The following is a 24,710-nucleotide window of genomic DNA, read 5'->3' as shown; positions in this document are numbered from 1 at the left end:
TTCCACTGTATTGTGTAAGAGCATCCAGTGCCACACATGATCATTCAAAAAAAAAAAAAATACAAGGTGGAATTCTTCTTTAATGAACACTATTTTTGCAGAACAAAGACATTTCCCACTGGGCAAAAGATAGCTTTGAACAGTGCCAGGCTGATCATATTTCTGTTGTACACTCATCATCATAATGCACCTGTAAAAATGCTGCTTGCCTGTGCATTTGTTATAGTATATCATTAAAATATAATTTAAAGGAAATGATAGTGGTTAGTATTCCTGAATCCACCATTCTCTGTAGAACTCCAGAGTCAGCAGATAAAACCATAATGAAAGATTCCTTTGTTCAAAATTCAATTAATATGCAATATGAAGCACGTGGCTTTTGAACATTTCTGCAATATTTACTGGCTCTCCTTTTCACAATGATATTTAAAATTAGTTGAATTTCACATTTCTGGAAGCCTACCCTAGGAGCAGCTTTGTAAAGGGTTTCTGCTATCTTTCACTCTAGCACAGTGATGGTGAACCTTGGCACCCCAGATGTTTTGGAACTAAAGTTCCCATGATGCTCATCCACTCTGCAGTGTAGTTGAGCATTATGGGAAATGTAGTTCCAAAACATCTGGGATGCCAAGGTTCGCCATCACTGTTCTAGCAGGTTGATCATGTATTAATTCGAAAAACAGCTGTTCTGATTTTCTATTATAATAATAATTTATCCACTTCCTGCCCTTCAGACTCAGTTGACTCAGACTCAGTTGATCACAGATTGGGGTAAAGGTAGGGTGACCAGACATCCCCAGTTTCAGGGGACAGTCCCCTGATTGAGGACACTGTCCCCGGACCAAGTCTGTCCTTGGTTTTGTCCCCAGATTGGATTTAATAGGGGGCAGGGGCAATTTCGAAGAAAGTCAGTGCAGAATTAAAATAAAAAAATTAGAATTACACACCCCCACTCCGCCGTGCCTACTAGCATAGGGGGGTTGTATTTTTCCCATTATCTGTGCCTCTTTCTGATGATCATGTGCTGGTCGGAGCTTAGGGAATATTTCTTCAGTTTCGGGCGCATGCCCATTCAGCTTCGCTCGCATGTTATTCTGCCTTGTCTCAAACCCTGGCCAGCCACCTGCCTATCTTCTTGCCTTCCCTGATCTTTCTCCGCTCCCCACCCAGTAGTAGCCGGGGCCCGAAGAGTAAGACTTGACAGGCTGTGAGGCGGGCGGCAACGGGCAGAGAGTCGCTGATTGTTGCCATTACTAGTAAAGAAAAAATATGTCCCGGATTTCATTTTAAAAATCTGGTCACCTTAGGTAAAGGGCCAATCACGGCGACCCTTTATCACATGATCAGCTGTGTCCAATGACAGCTAATCATGGATTTAAACACAAGCCAGTTATCGATTATTCTTTCCTCATAAAGAGACATCGGCACTGATAATCAGGGCACTGATCAACAGTGTCCTTGTTATAAGTGCAGTCCCAACAGCGCCCACAGTGCTGCATGTAGTGTAGTGTCCAGTCTGGTTAGATAATTGATGTTTAGATGTTATTAGTATGATGACTATAAATTAGGTTGTTCCGCATCAACACACAGGCTCTCCAGAGAACGCATTTTAATTAACTTCCAATAACAAACAAAGTCTAAATTCCATAGATGATACAAAAATCCAACAGAGTAATTCAAAGTCTCATCTTAGAGAATGTATATATTCTGATCACTTCCAGACCAACATATATTCATGCAGAGAATACATAGGGGTATATTCTCTGAGTGACAAGGCTCACCTCCAAGTTTATATTCTCTATCCACTGAATAGCTGAGCAATTTGATTGGTCGTCTTTGATCTACATCCTGTCTTTCAGAGTGACAGGTAATTGTCACTCCCAGCCGGAGCCACTAATTAGTACTAGGGAGCTAGCTAGTATACATCCTTGACCCCTGCACACTGACAATCGACAAGCCTCTCTTTTGATGCAGTTACAGGTTTGAAATCTGGCCTGGTCAATTTTGGACTCATAACACAATAATACAACATATATATATATATATATATATATATATATATATATATATATATATATATATATATAATTCCACATAAATCGGCCTACATATTACAACACTGCAGTGCTGCCCATCATTGCTTCTTTATCAGTGCTGACTATCATTGCCCATCAGTGCCACCTACCAGTGCCTATCAGTGCCTATTAGTGCCCATCAGTGCCACCTATCAGTGCTGCCAATCAGTGCTACCTATCAGTGCCCTTCAGTGCCTCATCAGAGCCCACCCGTGACGCCTGATCAGTGCCCTTCAGTGTCACCTATTAGTACCCATTAGTGCCACTTCATCAGTGCCATCCATCAGTGCCTATCAGTGCCCATCAGTGCAGCCTTATCAGCACACATCAATTAAGGAGAAAAATCACCCGTTTGCAGCACAAAACACAAACTATGAAAATGTTTTCTTTTTTTCTCTCTAAATTTTCGGTCTTTTTTTGTTTTGTTTAGCAAAAAATAAAAATAAACCCAGCAATGATTAAATACCATCAAAAGAAGGCTCTATTTGTGTGGAAAAAAAATACAAAAATGTAATATGGGTAAAGTGTTGCACGACCGCTCATTTGTCATTCAAAGTGTGACAACGCTGAAAGCTGAAAATTAGCCTGGGCAAGATGGGGGTAAAAGTGCCCAATAGGCAAGTGGTTAAATAAGTTATGGTGCTTATTAACCTATATCATAAGTTTATTTTGAAAAACATTGCAGATCTTGATTGTAGATTGCAACTAGAAAGGCAGTCTAAATTTTGTGTGTAAAAACAAAAAAACTTGCTTAACCACTTAAGGAACACCTCACACTGATATACGTCGGCAGGGCAGCACGGCTGGGCATAAGCATGTACAGGTACGTTGCCCTTTAAGAGCCCAGCCGTGGGTGGCGCGCTCGCGACCCTGTCCTGAGCTCCGTGACCGCTCCGATCGCTGCCGGTGTCCCCCGATCGGGTCACAGAGCTGAAGAACGGGGAGCGGTAAGTGTAAACAAACCTTTCCCCGTTCTAGTGTGAGTGTCACTTATCGTCTGTTCCCTGTCATAGGGAACGTCAATCAGTGATGTCACATGCCAAGCCACGCCCCCATACAGTAGTAATCACTCCCTAGGAAACACTTAACCCCTTTGTCAGTTAAAAAGATGCAGTGCCGAATCGCAAAAAGGGGCATGGTCCTTTAGCTACAAAATGGTCCGGGGCTTAAGTGGGTAAATCAAAGCTAGAATTAAAAAATACTTGCCTTACCCCTTTGCTTATGCCTGCTTGTTGTAGGCACAGATGATGTCACTGGGCCACACCAAGAGATCCTGGGAAAGCTGAAAATCCCAATTTCCTTCAGAAGATGCTCCAGCACTGTGCAGGAATGTATTCTCACAGGATTCAAAATCCTCAGTTTTCTCAGGATCCCACGTTGAGGAGCAGTGCCATCACCCCTGCCTAAGCAAACCTACTGGAAGTCAAGACATAAGGTGAAGTTTTTTTTTTCTTAATTGTTTTATTTTTTCGTAGCTTTTACTTACCATTTTGTAATCATACAGTGGGGGGTTCGCAGATAAATGGACCTCGTTCTCATGCAAGATCTGCCCCTGCTGAACATTTTTGGCCCGAAAAGGCATTCCCTTTAATCACTTAAGGACCGCCTAATGCCGATATACGTTGGCAGAATGGCACGGCTGGGCACAATCACGTACCTGTATGTGATTGTTAAATGCCCAGCCGTGGGTCGCGCGCCCGTGACCGCGCCCGCGGGACCCGATCGCCGCCGGAGTCCCGCGATCGGTCACAGGAGCTGAAGAACGGGGAGAGGTGTGGGTAAACACACCTTCCCCGTTCTTCACAGTGACAATGTCACTGATCGTCCGTTCCCTGATATAGGGAAAGGCGATCAATGATGTCACTACAGTTAGAAACACATATGAGGTCACACTTAACCCCTTCAGCGCCCCCTAGTGGTTAACTCCCAAACTGCAATTGTCATTTTCATAGTAACAGTGCATTTTTATAGCACTTTTTGCTGTGAAAATGACAATGGTCCCAAAAATGTGTCAAAATTGTCCGATGTGTCCGCCATTGCGCAAACCAATCGATAAACGCTTATTGCGATTTTTTTTACCAAAAATAGGTAGAAGAATACGTATCGGCCTAAACTGAGGGAAAAAAAAGTTTTCTTATATATTTTTGTGGGATATTTTTTACAGCAAAATTGTCGCTCTATTTTTGTTTATAGCGCAAAAAATCAAAACAGCGGAGGTGATCAAATACCACCAAAAGAAAGCTCTATTTGTGGGAAAAAAAGGACGCCAATTTTGTTTGGGAGCCACGCCGCACGACCGCGCAATTGTCAGTTAAATCGACGCAGTGCCGAATTGCAAAAAGGGGCCTGGTTCTTTACCTGCATATTGGTCCGGGTCTTAGAACTTATGTTCTTCATGAATGGATATATTTCCTTTTCATTCTCAAACCACGTGGGCTCTGCTGCCTGTCTCATTACGCTGAACTCTTTTCAGTTCTAGAACATGTAATTGGATCCATAGGTCTGCGTTGTACATGAAAAGAGAAGTTATATATAAATAGAGCATAATCATCTTTAATTTTTCTGAAGAAGTCTACATTTATGTATGTCATTTGACATAAAGCGTGTAAGAAGCTTAGAGAAATACAATTACAGAGTAAAGGGGAGAAAGCTAATCTCAGTGTGCCATATACTTAAAGATTACTGTGGATTGAATTTTGGAGGTTAGTTAATTCTAAATTTATATATTATTTTGAAAAAAAAAATAATAATAATCTTTTACCTAACTGTTGCAAGTTCTGTTAAATAATATAATAATAATAATAATAATAATAATAATAATAATAATAATAATAATAATAATAATAATAATAATAATAAAGAAACCAATTTATAACCATTTCTGGGAATCTTTTTGTTAAAGGAAACCTAGAACAAGTATGCAAATAAAATGTTCTGACTTCACTGACTGCATGCATGTTACAATGCAGTAACCCAGTAGGTGCTTACGGCTGGGTTCACACTGATACTACACGACAGTAGTACTTTCATCCTACTTTGCTCTGCAAAATCAGTCCTACATCACTCCTACATCCATCCGACTTTCATGAACAGGATACTACTTTGATCCGACTTTGTGATAGTCTGACTTGTTCTTTGACCAATCAAAACAATCCCAGTGTGAGATAAATTCCTTTTACTGCTGCTGTAAAACACATGTCGGATGTCAAAAGTCGGATGGTTAGGACTGTGGCCCAGATTCACAAAAGAGATACAACGGAGTATCTCCTGATACTCTGTCGTATCTCTCAGGCCTAGTACACACGAGAGGATTTATCCGCGGAAATGGTCCGGGGGTCCGTTTCCGCGGATAAATCCTCTGGCGGATTTTGATCTCATGGTTGTACTAACCATGAGATCAAAATCCCCGCGGAATTCCGTCCGCGGTGACGCGTCGCGCCGTCGCCGCGATGATGACGCGGCGACGTGCGCGACGCTGTGATATAAGGACTTCCACGCATGCGTCGAATCATTACGATGCATGCGGGGGATGGATGCGGACGGATTGATCCGGTGAGTCTGTACTGACCAGCAGATCAATCCGTTGGACTGGATTCCAGCGGATCGATTTCTTAGCATGTCAAGAAATTTTGATCTGCTGGAAATCCATCCCCGGGGAAAAAAATCAGCGGAAAAAAATCCGCTGGATCGTACACACCAGGGGATCTATCCGCTGAAACCGGTCCGCGGATCAATTCCAGCGGATCGATCCTCTCGTGTGTACGGGGCCTCAGAGTATCTATGCGACTGATTCATAGAATCAGTTACGCATAGATATCCCTAAGATCCGACAGGTGTAATTGTTTTACACTGTCGGATCTTAGGATGCAGTACCGCGGCCGCCGCTGGGGGGAGTTTGCGTCGTAAACCAGCGTCGGGTATGAAAATTAGGAGTTACGGCGATCCACGACGGTTTTTCGCGTTCGCTACGTCGCTGCTAGTCTAGTTTCCCGTCGCAAAGTTAGTCGTCGTTTTTGGTGCCCTAACTTTACACAGCACACGTATGTGCTGTATAAAGTATGGCCGTCGTTCCCGCGTCGAAATTTGAAAAATTTTCCTTCTTGCGTAAGACGTCCGGGAATTCGGAAGTACGCTACGCACGTCGCCGTTCGAAAAAATGACGTCACTTTGCGCAAAGCACGGCGGGAATTTCGAAACGGAGCATGCGCAGTAGGTCTGGCACGGGAGCGTGCCTAATTTAAATGGCACACGCCCCTTTGAATTACGTGGGCTTACGCCGGAGGCCGCCAGCGTAGGTTTTCATTGCAAGTGCTTTGTGAATCAGGCACTTGCGATGAAAACTTGCGGCGGTGTAACGTATCTACGATACATTACGCCGCCGCACTTCTATGTGAATCTGGCCAAAAGATCCTACTTTGATCCGATTTCAATGATATTCAATGGGACCAAAGTAGTGCAGGAACTTTTTCAAAGACGAACCGACTTGTGTCGGACCAGTTGAGACGGCTCTCATAGGGAAACATTGATTTTCATACGTCATGCGACATGAGCTCCTAATGTTGGAGCCTTTGTCGTACAAGTGTGAACTCGGCCTAAGTCAGGGTATCTGTATGGCTACCAAGCAATTAGCATTTTCATAAAGAGGTGAACAGCCTTCATATGTTAATTTGCAAACATTTATTCTTTTTTACATATTTTATTTCTTTAATTATACATTTAAAAAATGTATCAGGTAAATATGAAATATTGCATATTATTATTATTCAGGATTTATATAGCGCCATCAGTCAGGGGTGGAATGACCATTCGGGCACTCTGGCACTGCCCGAGGGCCCCATGGCACTAGGGGGCCCCAACAGAGTTGCCAGCCTCATTTTTTTTTTAAATCCCAAGATTATAGCTGCCCTACCTCTCCAGTACCTTTTCAGTGTGTTTATGTGTATTCTGTATGTATGTGTACTGTGTGTGTATATTGTGTGTCTGTGTGTGTATACTGTGCATGTATAATGTATGTGTGTGTATACTGTGTGGCCCCATAATCTATCGCCTGGGGGCCCCATAATCTCCTATTGCCCAGGGGCCCCATGAGTTGTCAGTCCGCCCTTGCCATCACTTTGCACAGTGCTTTACAACATGAGGGTAGACAGTACATGTTACAAAACAATCCAATACAGGAGAAATCAGAGGGCCCTGCTTGTTAGAGCTTGAAATCTAATTTTGTATTCTCTTTTTGAGACAGCAGGTGGAGCTTTAGGTTCATTTTCATACACTTCCTTACCTGCTGCTGGGAAACAAACGTTTTTTTCAGAACTCAATAGCTCAAGCTGAAATTTTATACGCAAGTAAGGACCAGTGCCAACAAGCTTTCATTCACTTACAAATTGATTCTCTCTTCATACAAGACTTTGGGAATGCAAAAGGCAGTCAATGCAGATCAGCTGCTTCTGCATTGGATTCTGAATGATCTCAGAAGCATCTCAAACTGCATTTATCCATTAAAGCTTATTTGCCAAATGTTCTTATTATTTATTACTGGTATTTATATAGCGCTGACAATTTATGCAACATTTTACACATACATTGTACATTCATAGTAGTAGTGCATCCCTCATTGAGTGATTTTCTCAAGTTTCAGTAAAAGTCGGCCTTCCTGAAAGCAGATGAATGCTACCTTATATGCCAACCGATAGTGCTCAGGGAATCCTTTGTCGTGTATTAATTATTTTGTTAAAAAAATGTATGATATACATAAAGCAAAAAAATATATAGGCCCGGATTCACAAAGCACTTACGCCGACGTATCTCGAGATACGCCGCGTAAGTGTAACTTTTTCTGTGCGCCGTGCCCACAATCTGAGATACGCCTAAAAATAGGCTTCATCCGACCGACGTAACTTGCCTACGCCTGCGTATCGCGGGCGCATATTTACGCTGGGCGCATTTGCCGCTCCCATTGATTTTCTATGCACATATGCAAATGAGGGAGATACGCCGATTCATGAACGTACTTGCGCCCGGCGCATAATATACGCGGTTTGCATAAGTTGTACGTCCGGCGTAAAGTTATTCCCCATATATGAGGTGCAACCCATGCAAAGGTATGGACCAGGGAACACAAGCCGTTGTACCTTTTGTCGTTTATGTTGTACGTGAATATGACTAGGCGTAGGTTACGTTCACGTCGTAGGCAGTGATCCGTTGTATCTTAGGGAGTAGTTCCGACGTGATTCTGAGCATGCACACTGGATGCGTCCACGGGACGGCACATGCGCCGTTCGTTATTCGTATCTTTATGTCGCTCGGCCCATCATTTGCATGGGGTAACGCCTCATTTGCATGGCTCACGCCCACTTCCACTTACGACGACTTACGCCTAAGAAACCCAGTGCAGATTTGGTGGCAAGTGCTTTGTGAATTCGGTGCTTGCCTCTCTGCGCTGCGTCGGTGTAGCGTAAAAAAGATACGCTACGGCGGCATAAATATGCGCCGATGTATGTAAATCCGGGCCATAGACTTTAGTTAAAATCATAGTTGAAATAAAACTGATGCAAAACCTGGTTTACGTCTAATGTTATAAATAAAGCATGTTTAAAAAGGAAGTGAAAAGCTGGGGCCAGATCCACGTAGCGGATCGTAATTTTATTCCGGCGTAGCGTATCGTCGTAACGCTACGCCGCCGCAACTTTAAGAGGCAAGTGCTGTATTCACAAAGCACTTGCCTCTAAAGTTACGGCGGCGTAGCGTAAATCTCCCGGCGAATTCAAATGATGAACAGGGGGGCGTGTTTTATGTAAAACAAGCTTGACCCCACGTAAATGACGCTTTTTTCCGTACGGCGCATGCGCGCGCATGCTCAGTATCACGTCGGAATTTCAAATTAAATTACGCCGGCTCAATACCTAGACGACGTGTACGTAATTTACGCAAAGCCCTATTCGCAAACGTTTTACGCAAACAACGTACACAACGGAAAATTCTACGCTGGCCCGACGTCCATACTTAACATTGCGTACGCCTCATAAAGCAGGGGTAACGTTATGCCGGAAATCGACGAAAGCGCCACCTAACGGGCAGCGTAAATATGCACCTTTGATCCGACGGCGTACTAAGACGTACGGCAGTCGGATCGAGCCCTCATTCGGTCGTATCTTGTTTTGTGGATACAAAACAAAGATACGACGGGGGAACTTAGAAATTACGCTGCGTATCAATAGATACGCCGTTGTAATTTCTTTGTGGATCTGGCCCCTGGTTCCAAAAAAGGGGCCCACAATTAGACCATATTAGCTTATCCCATAAACAGAGTGCAATACAAAACAATCTTCATGATCAAAGAAGCACATGAACATGATTACTTCAATCCCATGCACACCAAAATATTATTTATGTGACAAAAAGCATTTGGTTGAAAAATTCAGTAAGCTAGTACACTTATTCCCTGATAAAAGACTGCTAAAGGTTTTTACTCAAGACTTTTATTACCAATAGACAGCCTTACTGTCAACAACTTTTTACAAAAGCCCATTGGGTTCACTGAAATACAAAAGACCCCAGGATTTAATGTTGGGCTATATACTGTATCTTAAAAAAAATAAAGCAAATAAAGCAAATATAGAATAATATGTATTAGGGAGGAGCCTTCATTCAAAATTGATTATTTAGTAATCAGTAGAGTATAGAGAGGTTCACACTGCTGTCCTGAACCTCTGGTACGGATATAATGGCCAAAGTTAAGCTTAAGCTGTTCAGTTGTGTCTTCATTGTTTCAAATCTATATAAAAAATGGATCTCAAAACTACTTATATTTTACGCAACAGAAACCAATTCGTCTTTTGGGGACGGGTTACCTCCACAACTTAGTTTATTAGATCAATAAAATTATGGGGAAGCGGACAGGGGAAGGGAAAGTAGTTGAAAGGAGGACCAAACCATGATATTCATATGCCAAATACATTTTAATTATGCAAAAAAATTTTTTGTGAAAAACCACCCTCTAAGTACTGTAAATTGGTTAAAAATATTTCAAAGAGACAACGTTGTCACCCTAAAATAGTAGATACACAGAACCTACCTGCAATAAGCTGAAGTACTAACCACATCAAACATGGAACACATATATTCCCATATATCTAGGCCAACGTGGTCTTGTAAGTGGGTTATTTAGAGCACGGGAATATATGTGTTCCATGTTTGATGTGGTTACTTCACATTATCGCAGCTAGGTCCTGTGTGTCTACTATTTTAGGGTGACAATATTGTTCTTTGAAATATTTGTAACTATTTTACGGTACTTAGAGGGTGGTTTTTCACTAATTAAACTTTTTCATAATTAAACATTATTTGGCATATAAATACCATGGTTTGTGTCCTCATTGTCCCTGAACTGATTTCTCAGGAAATTTTTCATTGCCATCCAGCGCATTGTGCATAAGAACATATGGAGAACCCAATTAGGTTAGAAACTATGGTAACACAACTGAAAAGCCAAGCTCTGATTATTACAGCCAAGTCAGGGGTAGATGAAGTTCAACAGCCCGAAGCATGAATCCTAAACAGTAACAAAAAATGACATATTTTTTAGATGAACAATTTGACTGTTCTTTACCTCCTTTTCCCTCCTCAATTGTTTACCTGTCACCTATATTTTTTAAATCAACAATTTGACTTTTTTTTACCTCCCATTTCACTCCTCAATTGTTTCCCCTTCATCCATGTTCTGAAAGGCTTTCTCAAATGACACTCACATTTTATTTAATGAATTCAGTTACGATACCTTCTGTAAGATGCACGTGGTCAAACATTCTATATGAGAGCAGCCATGACTAGGATATATATAAGTTGTACAATTTTGAATAGAGTAGATCTTACAAATATGCTGTCTTTTTGTCATGCTCCCCCGCACACCTCCAAAACAATCACTCAAAATCGTATCTTTCAGGTACTCCTTCCAGGATGAAGAAGACATGTTTATGGTGGTGGACCTGCTGTTGGGGGGAGATCTGCGTTATCACTTGCAGCAGAATGTTCATTTTAGTGAAGAGGCCGTTAAACTTTATATCTGTGAACTTTCACTGGCTCTGGATTATTTACAAAGACATCACATCATTCACAGGTAAGGTAATGATCATGATATAAATATTTTTTTTAATACCTCCAGAAAAGGCACACATACATGTTGTAAGAATTGAATCTACCTATATTTGCATCTTCTTTCTGGAACCTTCATTCTGGTAGATGTAATAAGGTCGTGTGTACGGTTTTCATTGAGGAAACTGTCGAGGAACTTGACGAGAAAAAAAAAGAACAAGTTCCTCGACAAGCCTAGAAAGGAACTCTTTGTGGAAAACAATGTGTCTTTTCCGACGAGTTCCTCGGTCGTGTGTACGAGGCCTCAGGGTAGCAGCAAAGCTCGTTTGACTGTCCTGGCATACATGGATTAACAGGGAAAGTAACACAGTTGGTGCTGACAGAATTATTCATTCACTAGTATCAAGGGTATGTGGCTGAAAATGTCAAATCCTGGTTCATTTGGTAACATGCAGTCTCTGAACAGAGATCGTAATGTTTGCCTATTTGGTATTGATGATGCCATCTGTGGCACTGAATTCTCTTTTTGAAATAATGCCAGAAAATAGCCAGAGTCATAGATCACTTGAACGACCAAGAAGACCAGATAAGGCTATTTTGGCAGCAGTGTAAAGTCAGCCATGGTTCTGAATACTCTGTTATATAAATAAATTAGTCATGACAGAAAAAACGTACTATAATCGTGGCTGACAGAGGTGGAGCGATTCTCATCACCCAGTGGCGGTTGGTGCTCCACCTTTTTTGGGGGGCGCAAACAAACTAAAAAAAAAAAAACAATTGCAGTCACTGTGTCCATCAAACACAGCTACTGTGCCAAACGCAGCTACTGTGCCATCAAACGCAGCCAATGTACCCATAAATTGCCGCCACTGTGCCACCAAACGCAGCCACTGTACCCATCAATTGCTGACACTGTGCCCATCAATTGCCACCAGTGTGCCCCATCAATTGCCGATACTGTGCCCCATCAAATGCTGCCAGTGTGCCCATCAATTGCCACTACTGTGCCCCATCAAATGCTGCCAGTGTGCCCATCAATTGCCGCTACTGTGCCCCATCAGATGTTGCCAGTGTGCCCATCAATTGCTGCTACTGTGCCCCATCAAATGCTGCCCGGCACTTACCTGTCTTGCAGGGGGTCAGCGGCGGTCTCCTGCGCGTCCTCCATGTCTTCTTCCATCCTCTCTCAGGCATCTTCCTCTTCTCGGGTCCCTGGCTGGAGCTCCTGGCCCCTCCCTTCTGTTCAGTGCCCCCACAGCAAGGAGCTTGCTATGGTGGCACCTGACCCAAGCCGCAGCCCCATGTGTCCATGTATTCATTCAGACACGGAGCCGCGCCTAGGCCCCACTCATTTTCTCTTCATTGACTAACTTTAATTTACATTAGTGGGAGCCAATCAGGAGGGAGAGTCCTGGACGAATGAGGCATTCGTGGACATCGCTGGATCGGGAGGGGGCTCAGGTAAGTACTAGAGGGGCTGAGGGAGGCTGCTGCACACAGAAAGCTTTTTCCTGTCCCTGCTTATTCATTGTTAGATGGAGTTTGGCTTCAATTTGTTAGTGTTCAAATCTGCTAGTACATCTAACATCCCCCCCCCCCCCATATTATCATTACTGCTGTCCAACGGTGCCCTCCTGCGCTCCTTCATCCAGAGCAGAGGCATTCTAATACAGGAGGTGTGTTACTGGCCAGATCACCAGGTAAAAACCGAGGGGGGGAGCCTAAAAAAAGAAAACTAATGTGGTAACCACATCTAATGATTGGTAAGCTGCAATATACAGGGTGGGCCATTTATATGGATCCACCCGGGTGGGCCATTTATATGGATACACCTTAATAAAATGGGAATGATTGGTGATATTAACTTCCTGTTTGTGGCACATTAGTATATGTAAGGGGGGAAACTTTTCAAGATGGGTGGTGACCATGGTGGCCATTTTGAAGTCGGCCATTTTGAATCCAACTTTTGATTTTGGTGTATACATATAAATGGCCCACCCTGTATTTCATTTTTATTTTTGGGTTTAATACCACTTTAAGTGAAAAACAACTCTTATTTGTAATAAAAGAATGTACGGCAATAACTAGCAATCAGTATAAGGATTGCAGATGGAGCCCTCCTGTTCTTAAACCACAGAAAATATTCCTGATTAATCATTTTTGCCTGGTTTCACATTGTTTTTTACTATTAGAGCAGAGATAAGCCTCACACAGAACTGTTGCCTACAGGTGTTCTTATAATGTGCAGGAGGTTAAACACAACAGGATATCTTTGAATGCTAGAGAGTACACACATTCTTCCTGCAAATTCACAATTTTACAGTGTTTTTCTTTTTTTGTATTTGGAAACTTGACAGATTTAACCTTGAGGTTTCTAATTCTATCTTGGTGGAAGTTATGTATTTTTTTTTTCCACTTGTGCTGAAATAAACTATTTACCAGTAGCGGCACAAGGTTATTCTGATGGTCTTGAACTGCTCAGAGAGCTGGAAAAAAACAATCATAGGCAGAAAGATAAGGGCTTAACACAGGGACGCAGTTTTTAGTTGCCTCAAGATTGTTTCAGATATACTTGTGTAATTTACGCACTGAACATTGCCTGACCAGTTCTATACCGCAAATCAAGCCTTATCCCATAAACACAAAGAGAAAGTGGAACAAGCAGGTGACGGAGTTACCTAGAGCAAAACTCAAAGCTGTAGAGCTCTACAAGAAACAGACTGAGGAATTTAATAAAGGCTTAAAGTGGTACATCCTGTTTTGTCATTTACCCCGTTCAAAACAAACTGGTTGATCCTGCCAGTTCCTGTGTCCCCCTGTCTGTGCTGACCATGTTAATCATGGCAGCTGAGCCCTGACCATCTGCTGGTCTCCTCTCTCCACCTCTCCCTCCCTGCCTGTCAGCTCGGGAGTGTGTAATATTCCTATTCACAAATCATGTAATCGCCTGTGTTACAGGATTATATCATGTCCATTGTGTGTATTTGTGTAAAATTATTGCTGTAAATTCCTTAATTACAGCGCAGCTGTGTGCTCACGTGACCCCCTGCTGCTCTCCTCCCAGCTGATGTCAACAGTTAATCTTGGCCCCTCCCTCTGCAGTGCCTGGAACATGGATGGAGAGCTCCAGCGGGTCACGTGAGCGCCCAGTGGCGCTGTAATTAATGTACTTTCAGCAATGATTTTACACAAAGACACACAATCAACATTATATAATCCTGTAACACAACGCATTACAGGATTTAATATAATGACTTTACAAACCACTTAAAAGTGATTATAAAGGTAATTAAAAAATAAATAAAATAACAAACATGTTATACTTATCTGCGCTGTGAAATAGTATTGCACAATGCAACCCCAAACCTCCTTTTCTAGGGTTCTCCACCAGTACTCTAGGCTCCTTCTCTTCTCCAAATGCCTCTATAGCATGCCGCTTGCTATGGGGGTACTCGTGCGTGCTTGATCTGAAGCCAGGCTGTGTGTGTCTACAGACGCACACGCAGCATGGCTTGGCTTCTCCCCCCGCTCACTCCTTACTGGAGCCAATGGCTGCCACTGCCCTCAGTAAAGCTTATTAATCTCTTGGCACACCCAGGCCGTCATATGACGTCCTTGAATTGTGGGGGTATATCTGAATAATGCCTGTAGCTACAGGCATTATTCAGATATCGGCATTTTCAGCCGGCGATTCCCTACACCCTAAGAACGATCATAGCGGCTGTTCCGCTGCTTGATCGTTCTTACAGGAGGCATCCCCCCTCCCGCTGCCCTCCGATGCTTCTCGCGATGCAATCGGTGAGAACGGATCCGCCAGCCCCGGATGTTGACGATAGAGATTTCCGACGGACCAGATGGTCGCCAGAGTCTCTATGATCGTTGGAGGCCGGGCGTGATGTTATGACGTCACGCCCGGCCTCTACATTAAAAAAAATGGCGCTGCCTCGGCTGGGAAGCTGAGATCGGTTTATTTTGATTTCTTTTTCATTTCAGGCTTCCCAGCCTAGAGGTGAGATGTGGGGTCTTATTGACCCCATATTTCACTGAAAAGAGGACCTGTCATTACACTTTTTTTTTTTAAGTGTCAAAGAAAAAAATTAAAGTGTAATTTACAATATTTTTTTTTTAAAGTGCCCCTGTCCCTGTGTGCTTGCACACAGAAGCGAGCGCATACTTAAGTCCCGCTCACATATGAAATCTGTGTTCAAGCCACACATGTGAGGTGTCGCCACGAACGTTAGAGCGAGAGCAATAATTCTAGCCCTAGACCTCCTCTGTAACTCAAAACATGTAACCAGTAAAAAAAAATTAAAGCGTCGCCTATGGGGATTTTTAAGTACCAAAGTTTGGCGCCTTTCCACGAGCGTGTGCAATTTTGAAGTGTGACATGTTAGGGATCTATTTACTCGGCGTAACTTCGTCTTTCACATTATGCAAAAAAATTGGGCTAACTTTACTGTTACTGTTACTTTACTTTGCTACTAAAATGCGGGCATCCATATTTTTTACTGTATGCCTAGTCATAGGCTTGCAGCTTGGTGGCACAGATGATAACTTGTGATTTGGGCCCCTGTCCTGTACATCTCCTATCCCTTCTCTTTGCAAGCTTTCCATAAATTACCAACTGTATGCTCTTTACATTCACCTCCTCACATCCCAAGTATACATCTCTTGCAATCCAGAGTTTCCAAAAATGATATTCCAACATGTTCCATGCCCCCATTGCCCCATAATTACCTTACATCTTCCCCCTTTCTACCACTAGATGCCATTAGTTGGCACATTACCCACAACCAGAATTATCTCCCAAAAATTCCACCATTAATTTCTGTTTTCCACACTCTTCACTATAAGCTCCCACTTCTTACCCAAATGCCAACTTTGTCCTCTACTACAAGTGACTTCCACACCTCCAGCTTATGATACAATAAAGAATGTATGCATTGTGTAATGAAAAAATGTAAACAAAACTGTATTTGACGGAAGGTGTCCACAAAAGGAAATGCATGTTGGCATGTTTTATTTGTTTTGAGATGATATTGTTTTGAGATGATATTCCTGAGTTAAGATTGCAAAATGAGATTACGATGATGTAAGATCAAATCAAGGGCCATTTTTAATTCAGTTTAACATTTGGAGATTGATCTATTCTGTAAAGAATCATGCATTTCAGGAGCTCAACCCAAGCAACTGTGATTCATAAATTAGATTCTAGATTATATTCTCCACTGGCTGGACAAATCTGCATTTATTCAGACAAATAAACAAATGCAAACATTTTTGACAAGGATACGTTAAACTGAGAGCTTTCGTTAATCCAGATTTCATCAAAATGCATTGGAGTGGTTTTTAGTGTTGGGTGAAATAGGCTTTACATGGCTTCTATGGTCTACAGAAGGACATTTCAGCTGTCCTGAAACTGTTCTTGTGTCAAAAAAAATGGCTCCTTATTAGACACATTATTCTACATGTTTTCCACAGAAAATAGACAGAAAATAAATCCTTAATGCAAAAGTTCATAAATAATGATTAAACCCCCCCCCCAAAAAGCAAAAACACCACTTTAATGCCGCCTACAGACGATCGGACATTCCGACAACAAGACCGTGGATCTTTTTCCGACGGATGTTGGCTCAAACTCGTCTTGCATACACACGGTCACACAAATGTTGTCGGAAATTCCGAACGTCAAGAAGGCGGTGATGTACGACACGTACGACTACACTAAAAAAGGGGACATTCAATACCGTGTTTCCCTGAAAATAAGACCTACCCCGATAATAAGACCTAGCATGATTCTTGGGGAGGGCTGCAATATAAGCCCTACCCCGAAAATAAGCCCTAGTAAAATTAGTTTAATTTTTTTTTAATCCATTTTGCAGAATGATTGCAGGGGCTTCCCCTCTCCTCTCCCCTCCCGCCCGATGCCTGCAGCCCCTCCCTCCTCAGCACATGGAGCTGGCAGACACCAGCGGGACACTGGCTCCCCCCCTCCTCTGCTCTCCTCCCACCCGATGCCTGCAGCCTCTACCTCCTTAGCGTACAGAGGGGCAGACGCCAGCAGGACACGGCTCCCCCCTCCTCTGCTCTCCTCCTGCCCGACGCCCGCGGCCCCCTCCCCAGTGCACGGAGCAGGCTAATGCCAGAAGGATGCCGGCTCCCCCCTCCTCTACTCTCCTCCTGCCCGATGCCTGCGGCCCCCTCCCCAGTGCACGGAGCAGGCACGGAGCAGGCCGACGCCATCGGGGATCCTGGAGCAGAGAAGAGCCCAGGCAGACCATGCGATCGCCAGAAAATTCATTGAAGCTGCAAGAAAGGTACCCACTTTAGGATCATTGTACATACCATAGTTAAATAAGACACCCCCCGAAAATAAGCCCTAGTGTGTTTTAGGTTGCCAAAATGAATATAAGACCCGGGCTTATTTTCGGGGAAACACGGTACCAATCGTGTTAGTAGAAGTTTTGTGAGAGACGATTCACGCTTTTCAGCCTCGTGCTTTTCAGTCCGTTACAGCGTGACGAATGTGCTACCTCCATTACGAACGGTAGTTTTACCAGGCCGAGCGCTTCTGTCCTGTGCTTGATTCAGAGCATACGTGGAATTTTGTGTGTCGGAATTGTCTACACATGATCGGAGTTTAGGAGAACGGATTTTGTTGTCGGAAAATTTGAGAACCAGCTCTCAAATTGTTGTTGTCGGAAATTCCGACAACAAATGTCCGATGGGGTTTATACACGGTCGGAATTTCCATCCAAAGCTCCCATCGAACATTTGTTGTCGGAAATTCAGAGCGTGTTTACACGGCATTAGGCTGCTTTCACACTGGGGCGTCGGTGGCGTCCGTGGTAAAGCGCTGTTTTGCGGAGGTTATTGGCCGCTAGCAGGGCGCTTTTAAGCCCTGCTAGCGGACAAAAAAGGGTTAAAATTGCCCGCAGCCACGCTTTGCCGGCGGTTCGACGGTGCTGCCTATTCATTTCAATGGGCAGGAGCAGTGTATAGACCGCTCTTTCACCTCTCCAAAGATGCTACTTGCAGGAGTTTTTCAACGTCATGCCAGTGCATCCCCCCAGTGTAAAAGCACTCGGGCTTTCACACTGAGACTGCAGGGGAGCCGTTTTTCAGGCACTTTACAGGTGCTATTTTTAACCCAATAGCACCTGGAAAACGCCTCAGTGTAATAGGGGTCTAAATACAAGAAAAATACGTACATTTGCCTATGTAGCTCAAATTGCTAAATAAAAAGTGTTTGCTTTGGTGAATGTTGCCAATAAATACATTTTTCCCAAATCACTTTTAGTTTTGGATAAAGTACAATAGCATTAGAACACCTGTAAGTTTTTATCGCTGTCTGTGCCACTGTTAGGGAGAGTCATCCACTCTATTTGGTCTGTTTACTATTGTCAGCGAAAGTGAAAAAAATCCCAAAGTTTGGGTTGACATAAGAACAGTGAGGCCCCGTACACACATCCGAGAAACTCAACGGGCAAAACACATCGTTTTGCTCGTCGAGTTCCTTGTGAAGCCACCGAGGATCTCGGCGAGCCAAGTTTCCCCATTGACTAACGAGGAAATAGAGAACATGTTCTCTATTTGGCTCGACGAGTTCCTCGTCGGTTTCCTCGGCCAAAAGTGTACACACGACCGGTTTCCTCGGCAGAATACGGCTCCCATCGAGTTTCTGGCTGAATTCTGCTGAGAAACTCGGTCGTGTGTACGGGGCCTCAAAGAGGGGAAATCCTCCAATGGGAATCAGAGTTTTGGTGATACCACAGGATTGCCACACTTTTTTTTTTTTTTTGGAGTGATTTGTCTTGGCTATGGGACAGGAAGTAAAAAGGAAATCTCCCTGATTTGACACATATGGCAAAAAAAAAAAAAAAAAAAGAGGTTATAACACTTCCCTATTCTATCCGGAAAAAAAATTATTTGGTTACACTTTGTACTGAATACAGAGCCTGACAAGGCCATTGGCTTCAAATCAGATAATGCTTTAGCTACACCAGTTCCTATTCAATAGTAATAGGAATTGTGTCCCTAAAGCCTTGTACACATGATTGGTCTGCATACAGACGACACAACATTTTCAGCCAACATTAACCAAATCACGTGGTTTTTCAACTCTTTACTGCCACCCTTTGGGCAACTTCTGCTATTGTTGTCGGATGTTTAGCATTGGTTCCAAGCATGTGTGTTTGTACTTTGGATTTTAGTTGGATGGACTTGTGTACACACGATTGGATAAACAGACGTAACAGATTTATTGCCAGACAGTTGGTGAGCATGAACAGCCAAGATTTGTTGTCATTAATTCAGCCGACAATTGTCTGATGGGGCATACACACGGACGTATTATCCGACACAATGCGTCCATCAGACAATTATGGCCATAAAATTGGATCGTGTGTACGGGCCTTTATAGTCTACAAGAGTGAGGTCTGCTAGAAAAGTAAAGCTGGCCTTTACATAAATGCTCCAGTATCACAGGTGGTATCCAGTAATACAGGCACTAAATGTAATGCCTTGTACACACGAGCGGAACGGAAAAAGTCAGACGGAAGCTTTTCATCGGATATTCCGTCCGTGTGTATGCCCCATCGGACTTTTCCGATGGAATTAGATAGAGAACATGTCTCAATTTTTCCAATGAAAAAAAATTCTATTGGAATTTCCGTTCGTCTGGATGCAATTCCGACGGACTAAAAACCATGCATGCTCAGAATCAAGTTGACGCATGCTCGGAAGCATTGAACTTATTTTTTCTCGGCTCGTCATAGTGTTGTATGTCACTGCGTTCTTGACGAACGGAATTTGGTGTGACCGTGTGTATGTGTAGCGGCCAGCTACTTTTTAGCTGGAGCTGCTTTCAATTTACAGGGTGGTCTGAGAGTTGGTTGGCTCAGACTGTATGATTTTTCCCTAAATTTGGGCCTTTGTTTCAGCCAAGGCTGTACTGTGAGTGACCACTATTGTTGTCTGGGGTGTCGTTATTATCCCAGGCCGAGGGTGGCAGCAGTTAGGCCAAGGTGTTTTGGTGTTCCCCTTCGGCAGTCAATCAGAGGGAGTTGATCATCCCGCTGAGCATGCTGGGGAGGAGTACTTAAGGGACAGACGTCATTAGTCCGGGGTTTGTCGACGATCCTGGGTCTGTCATCCCACCACCCCCCGTGTGTGGCCCTCATGGCCGGGGGTGCGTGTTCTAGTGTTCCTGACTCCGGGACCACGTTGGTCCGGGGTTGTGATCTACTGAGTAGACCCGGTAGTCAGTCCGTACTGAGGGAGGAAGCCACTCGATGAAGAACCTGTCTTGGCTAGCACCGAGCAAGAGGCTGGTATCTCAGGAGAGGCCTAGAACTTCATCGAAGGATGCACTATTACTGGAAGGCTGGATGATGATCGCCTGTCAGTTCTAATTTTATAAGAAGTTCTTTGGGAGAGATCCGGGTGCTTAATCCTGTGCTGAGAGGATTTTGGACCGAATATACCTCCATCTCTGGGAAGGTCTGTGGCGGAGACTTTACCAAGTTTCCGTGTGACACCCTGGCTGCTAGGCTAGTGAGAGAGACCTGTCCGGGTGCACAATACCCACTCTGGCTAGAGTGGCGACGAAAGCTGCGTTGCTGGAATCAGGAGTGTTTCCGAACAAAAGTTATACACCTGATCCTGTTACCTATTACCCTTCGACCTCTTCAACTACTACTTTTATTCTACCACGTTTGGTAAATAAAGCAGAGAAAAAGAAGTCTAAAGTGTGGACATTGAAGTTTTTATCAACTCTCATCTGATACCCTAGACGGCGAAGAAATAGAGGTAACATGTCGCCCAAAATAATCCAGCAGCTCCTTCCAGGGTAGTGCTACATATGCAAGACAGCTTGAGCGGAATTCCGTCAGAAAAACCGTCAAAGTTTTTTTACGGCGGGAAAACCAGTCGTGTTTACAGGGCATAAGTCATTCTATGCCACTCTGCAAACAACCATTCAGATATTCCCAAGTTCCATGTTATTGACCTAAAGATTTTTGAGCCAGTTCCAGTATTCACAGCAGGAAGAACTAATACCATAACTGTAGGAAGCTGAGCAGTAAAATAAATAACCTTGACACCACTTGAATGGGGCCTCTCATTTTCAGCTGGAAAATGTATAGACATTGTCAGGTTATTCACAGGATGAGCACTGTTAAGAATCGAGTACAGTCTGCAGATTGTCTCTGTGAGAGAATAAGGTGATTATGAAAAATGATTCTTCAAAAATAAAGATAAAAATACTCCAGCTGAGTAACCAGAAAATCCCAGAGAGCTTATCTTAGCTTCTTTATATACGTTTCTGCTGGTATGAGGTCTCCTGTGGAGCAAGTCCTCATGATCATTCTTTACTTATCTTGCATTACAATATTAAACAAAAAGGAAAAATGCAGTGTGGTGTGGAATTTGTAGCCTTCAATTAAAGGGATTCTGTCACTGAGTTGAAAAGAATATAGTAAAGCATCTCCTGCAAAAGAAGAGGGTTTATACTCATTAGTCCTGCTGCCTGTTCCTCTGACCTATGGTCTCTTGAAGCACAATGGCTTCTTTATGCCAACACATTTCCAGGTATGCTGCATGCCTGATCCCCTACTGCCCACCGTGGCTTTTTCTGCTAACACCTAAACCACTACAGGACACAATACTGATGTAGGGGGTCAGTGAAAAGAACCCCAGAGTTGTGGGGGATGCAAGCATCAGGAGGTTTTAAACATAAAGATTCTTAAAGGAGAAGTACAGCTTTGCACTCCTGTGATCCGTTTTCAGCTTTCCCGCTCCCACCCCCTCCACAACCCAGTGCTATAGTGAGTGCAGGGAGGGGGTAGAGCAGAGAGCCAGTGACTGACAGTCACCGGCTCTCTGTTCAGGAAGCACTGAGAACCGAGCAATTAGCGGTGTTTGATCGCTCGGTTCTCAGCCTTAGAGCCAGCGGGTGACAGATGCAGCATTGGACCGATGCTGCATCCACCTAGGTAAGTATGATTTAAAAAAAAATCCCATACTTCTTTTTTAAGGTCAGGGGAAAGTCAGGGGAATGGTCAGGGGAACATGAGAATATAAAACCTTTTCATTTGCTGGATGGTCCTTTGCTAAATTTTTTAACCAGTTGACTCACTTTAAATGTTTTCTGAAGCACCTTAGGTTTTCCAGGATGTATAAGGATAGTTCACTCTGTAAGGGCTCTTTCAGATGGGTGATGTTAAAAACAGGTGGCTGAACCCCCAACGCTTAACCCCCCCCCCCCCCTCAAGAAGTGTAACAATACAGCCAGGCAGGGCTGTACACATTTCACAGTCAAGATGCATTGCTCTGCACCATTGGCAGTTTTAACTTAGGGTGTAGAGTTTGACAGGTGGCGGTGCCTGTCAAACTTCTCTGTTGAGTTCAATGGGGCCGCACTGCCAAACATTTGGCTCACAATTGCGGCATGGTCCCACAAGGTAAAATTGCTATTTGGCATATAAAAAATAAAAGTTAAAGAGGAATTGCATTCTGCTCACATAATTTGGAATAAAAACATTGGGCCAGATCCACAAAAACCTGACGTAACTTAAAAAATCCAATTTAAGTTACACTGGCTTAAAGTTTCTACCTAAGTGCCTGATCCACAAAGCACTTATCTAGAAATTTCAGGCTGTGTAACTAAAATTCCGCCGGCGCAAGGCGTTCCTATTCAAATGGGGCGAGTCCCATTTAAATGAGGCGCGCTCCCGCGCCGGCCGTACTGCGCATGCGCGTCGGCCGTACTGCGCATGCGCGAAGTTACGTTACGCCGAGTTTTGAGGATCGCGACGGCTTAAAGTTGCGTCGGGGAAAAAAAAAATGACAGCGGCATGCATTCCTGAGGGAGAACTCCATGCCAATTTTCAAAGAAAAAACCGGCATGGGTTCCCCCCCCAGGAGCATACCAGGTCCTTAGGTCTGGCATGGGTTGTAAGGAGACCCCCCCACGCCGAAAAATTGACGTAGGGGGTCCCCCTACAATCCATACCAGACCCGTACCCAAAGCACGGTACCCCGGCCGGCCAGGAAGGGAGTGGGGACGAGCGAGCGCCCCCCCCCCTCCTGAGCCGTGCCAGGCCGCGTGCCCTCAACATGGGGGGGTTGGGTGCTCTGGGGCAGGGGGGCGCACTGCGGGCCCCCCCACCCCAGAGCACCCTGTCCCCATGTTGATGAGGACAGGACCTCTTCCCGACAACCCTTGCCATTGGTTGTCGGGGTCTGCGGGCGGAGGCTTATCGGAATCTGGGAGTCCCCTTTAATAAGGGGGCCCCCAGATACCGGCCCCCCACCCTAAGTGAATGGATATGGGGTACATCGTACCCCTATCCATTCACCTGGAGGCAAAAAGTTAATAAACACACAACACAAGGCTTTTTAAAATATTTTATTATTCTGCTCCGGACGCCCCCCCTGTCTTCGTTATTAGCTCAATTACCAGGGGGGGCTTCTTCTTCCACTCTCCGGGGGTCTTCCGCTCTCCGGGGGGGCTTCTCCGGACTCCGGGGGGCTTCTTCCATCTTCTCCCCTCTTCCGCTCTTGACTCGGCGAACCCCGGTTCTTCTGCAGCTCTCCGGTGCCTTCTTCTTCAGCGCTGGCTGCCTGCTATGTTTGTGTGTTAGCTCGATTTCAAACAGGCAGCCGGCGCGGTCTTCTGTGGCGTCAGGGTCTTCTGGTCTTCTGTTCTTCCGATGTTGTCTCGTCGCCTGTTGTCGCTGTAATGATGGAAGCGCGCCTTGCATCACATTTATATAGGCATCACCGTCCCATCATGCTCCGGTAGGTACCCACGTGGTGGGTGCCTACCCACGTGCACCCACCACGTGGGTACCTACCGGAGCATGATGGGACGGTGATGCCTATATAAATGTGATGCAAGGCGCGCTTCCATCATTACAGCGACAACAGGCGACGAGACAACATCGGAAGAACAGAAGACCAGAAGACCCTGACGCCACAGAAGACCGCGCCGGCTGCCTGTTTGAAATCGAGCTAACACACAAACATAGCAGGCAGCCAGCGCTGAAGAAGAAGGCACCGGAGAGCTGCAGAAGAACCGGGGTTCGCCGAGTCAAGAGCGGAAGAGGGGAGAAGATGGAAGAAGCCCCCCGGAGTCCGGAGAAGCCCCCCCGGAGTCCGGAGAAGCCCCCCCGGAGAGCGGAAGACCCCCGGAGAGTGGAAGAAGACCCCCGGAGAGTGGAAGAAGAAGCCCCCCCTGGTAATTGAGCTAATAACGAAGACAGGGGGGGCGTCCGGAGCAGAATAATAAAATATTTTAAAAAGCCTTGTGTTGTGTGTTTATTAACTTTTACTTTTTGCCTCCAGGTGAATGGATAGGGGTACGATGTACCCCATATCCATTCACTTAGGGTGGGGGGCCGGTATCTGGGGGCCCCCTTATTAAAGGGGACTCCCAGATTCCGATAAGCCTCCGCCCGCAGACCCCGACAACCAATGGCAAGGGTTGTCGGGAAGAGGTCCTGTCCTCATCAACATGGGGACAGGGTGCTCTGGGGTGGGGGGGCC

The 24,710-nt window shown here is 44.5% G+C and overlaps 1 protein-coding gene across 2 annotated transcripts in view; it reads left to right on the top strand.

The window, feature by feature from the left end:
• STK32B (serine/threonine kinase 32B) overlaps window positions 1–24,710 on the top strand; it is a 363,206-nt gene that overhangs the window by 169,337 nt on the left and 169,159 nt on the right. For both annotated transcript variants that reach the window (XM_040335410.1, XM_040335411.1), the window contains exon 5: window positions 11,014–11,187. In XM_040335410.1, coding sequence (XP_040191344.1) covers window positions 11,014–11,187 — 174 coding nt within the window. The remainder of the gene's footprint in view (window positions 1–11,013; window positions 11,188–24,710) is intronic.

The sequence above is a fragment of the Rana temporaria genome, chromosome 1 (assembly GCF_905171775.1).
Source record: "Rana temporaria chromosome 1, aRanTem1.1, whole genome shotgun sequence".
In the NCBI taxonomy this organism is placed as follows: domain Eukaryota; kingdom Metazoa; phylum Chordata; class Amphibia; order Anura; family Ranidae; genus Rana; species Rana temporaria.
Note: the sequence above shows the minus strand (reverse complement) of the source record. Positions and strands in the feature narration are given on the sequence as shown.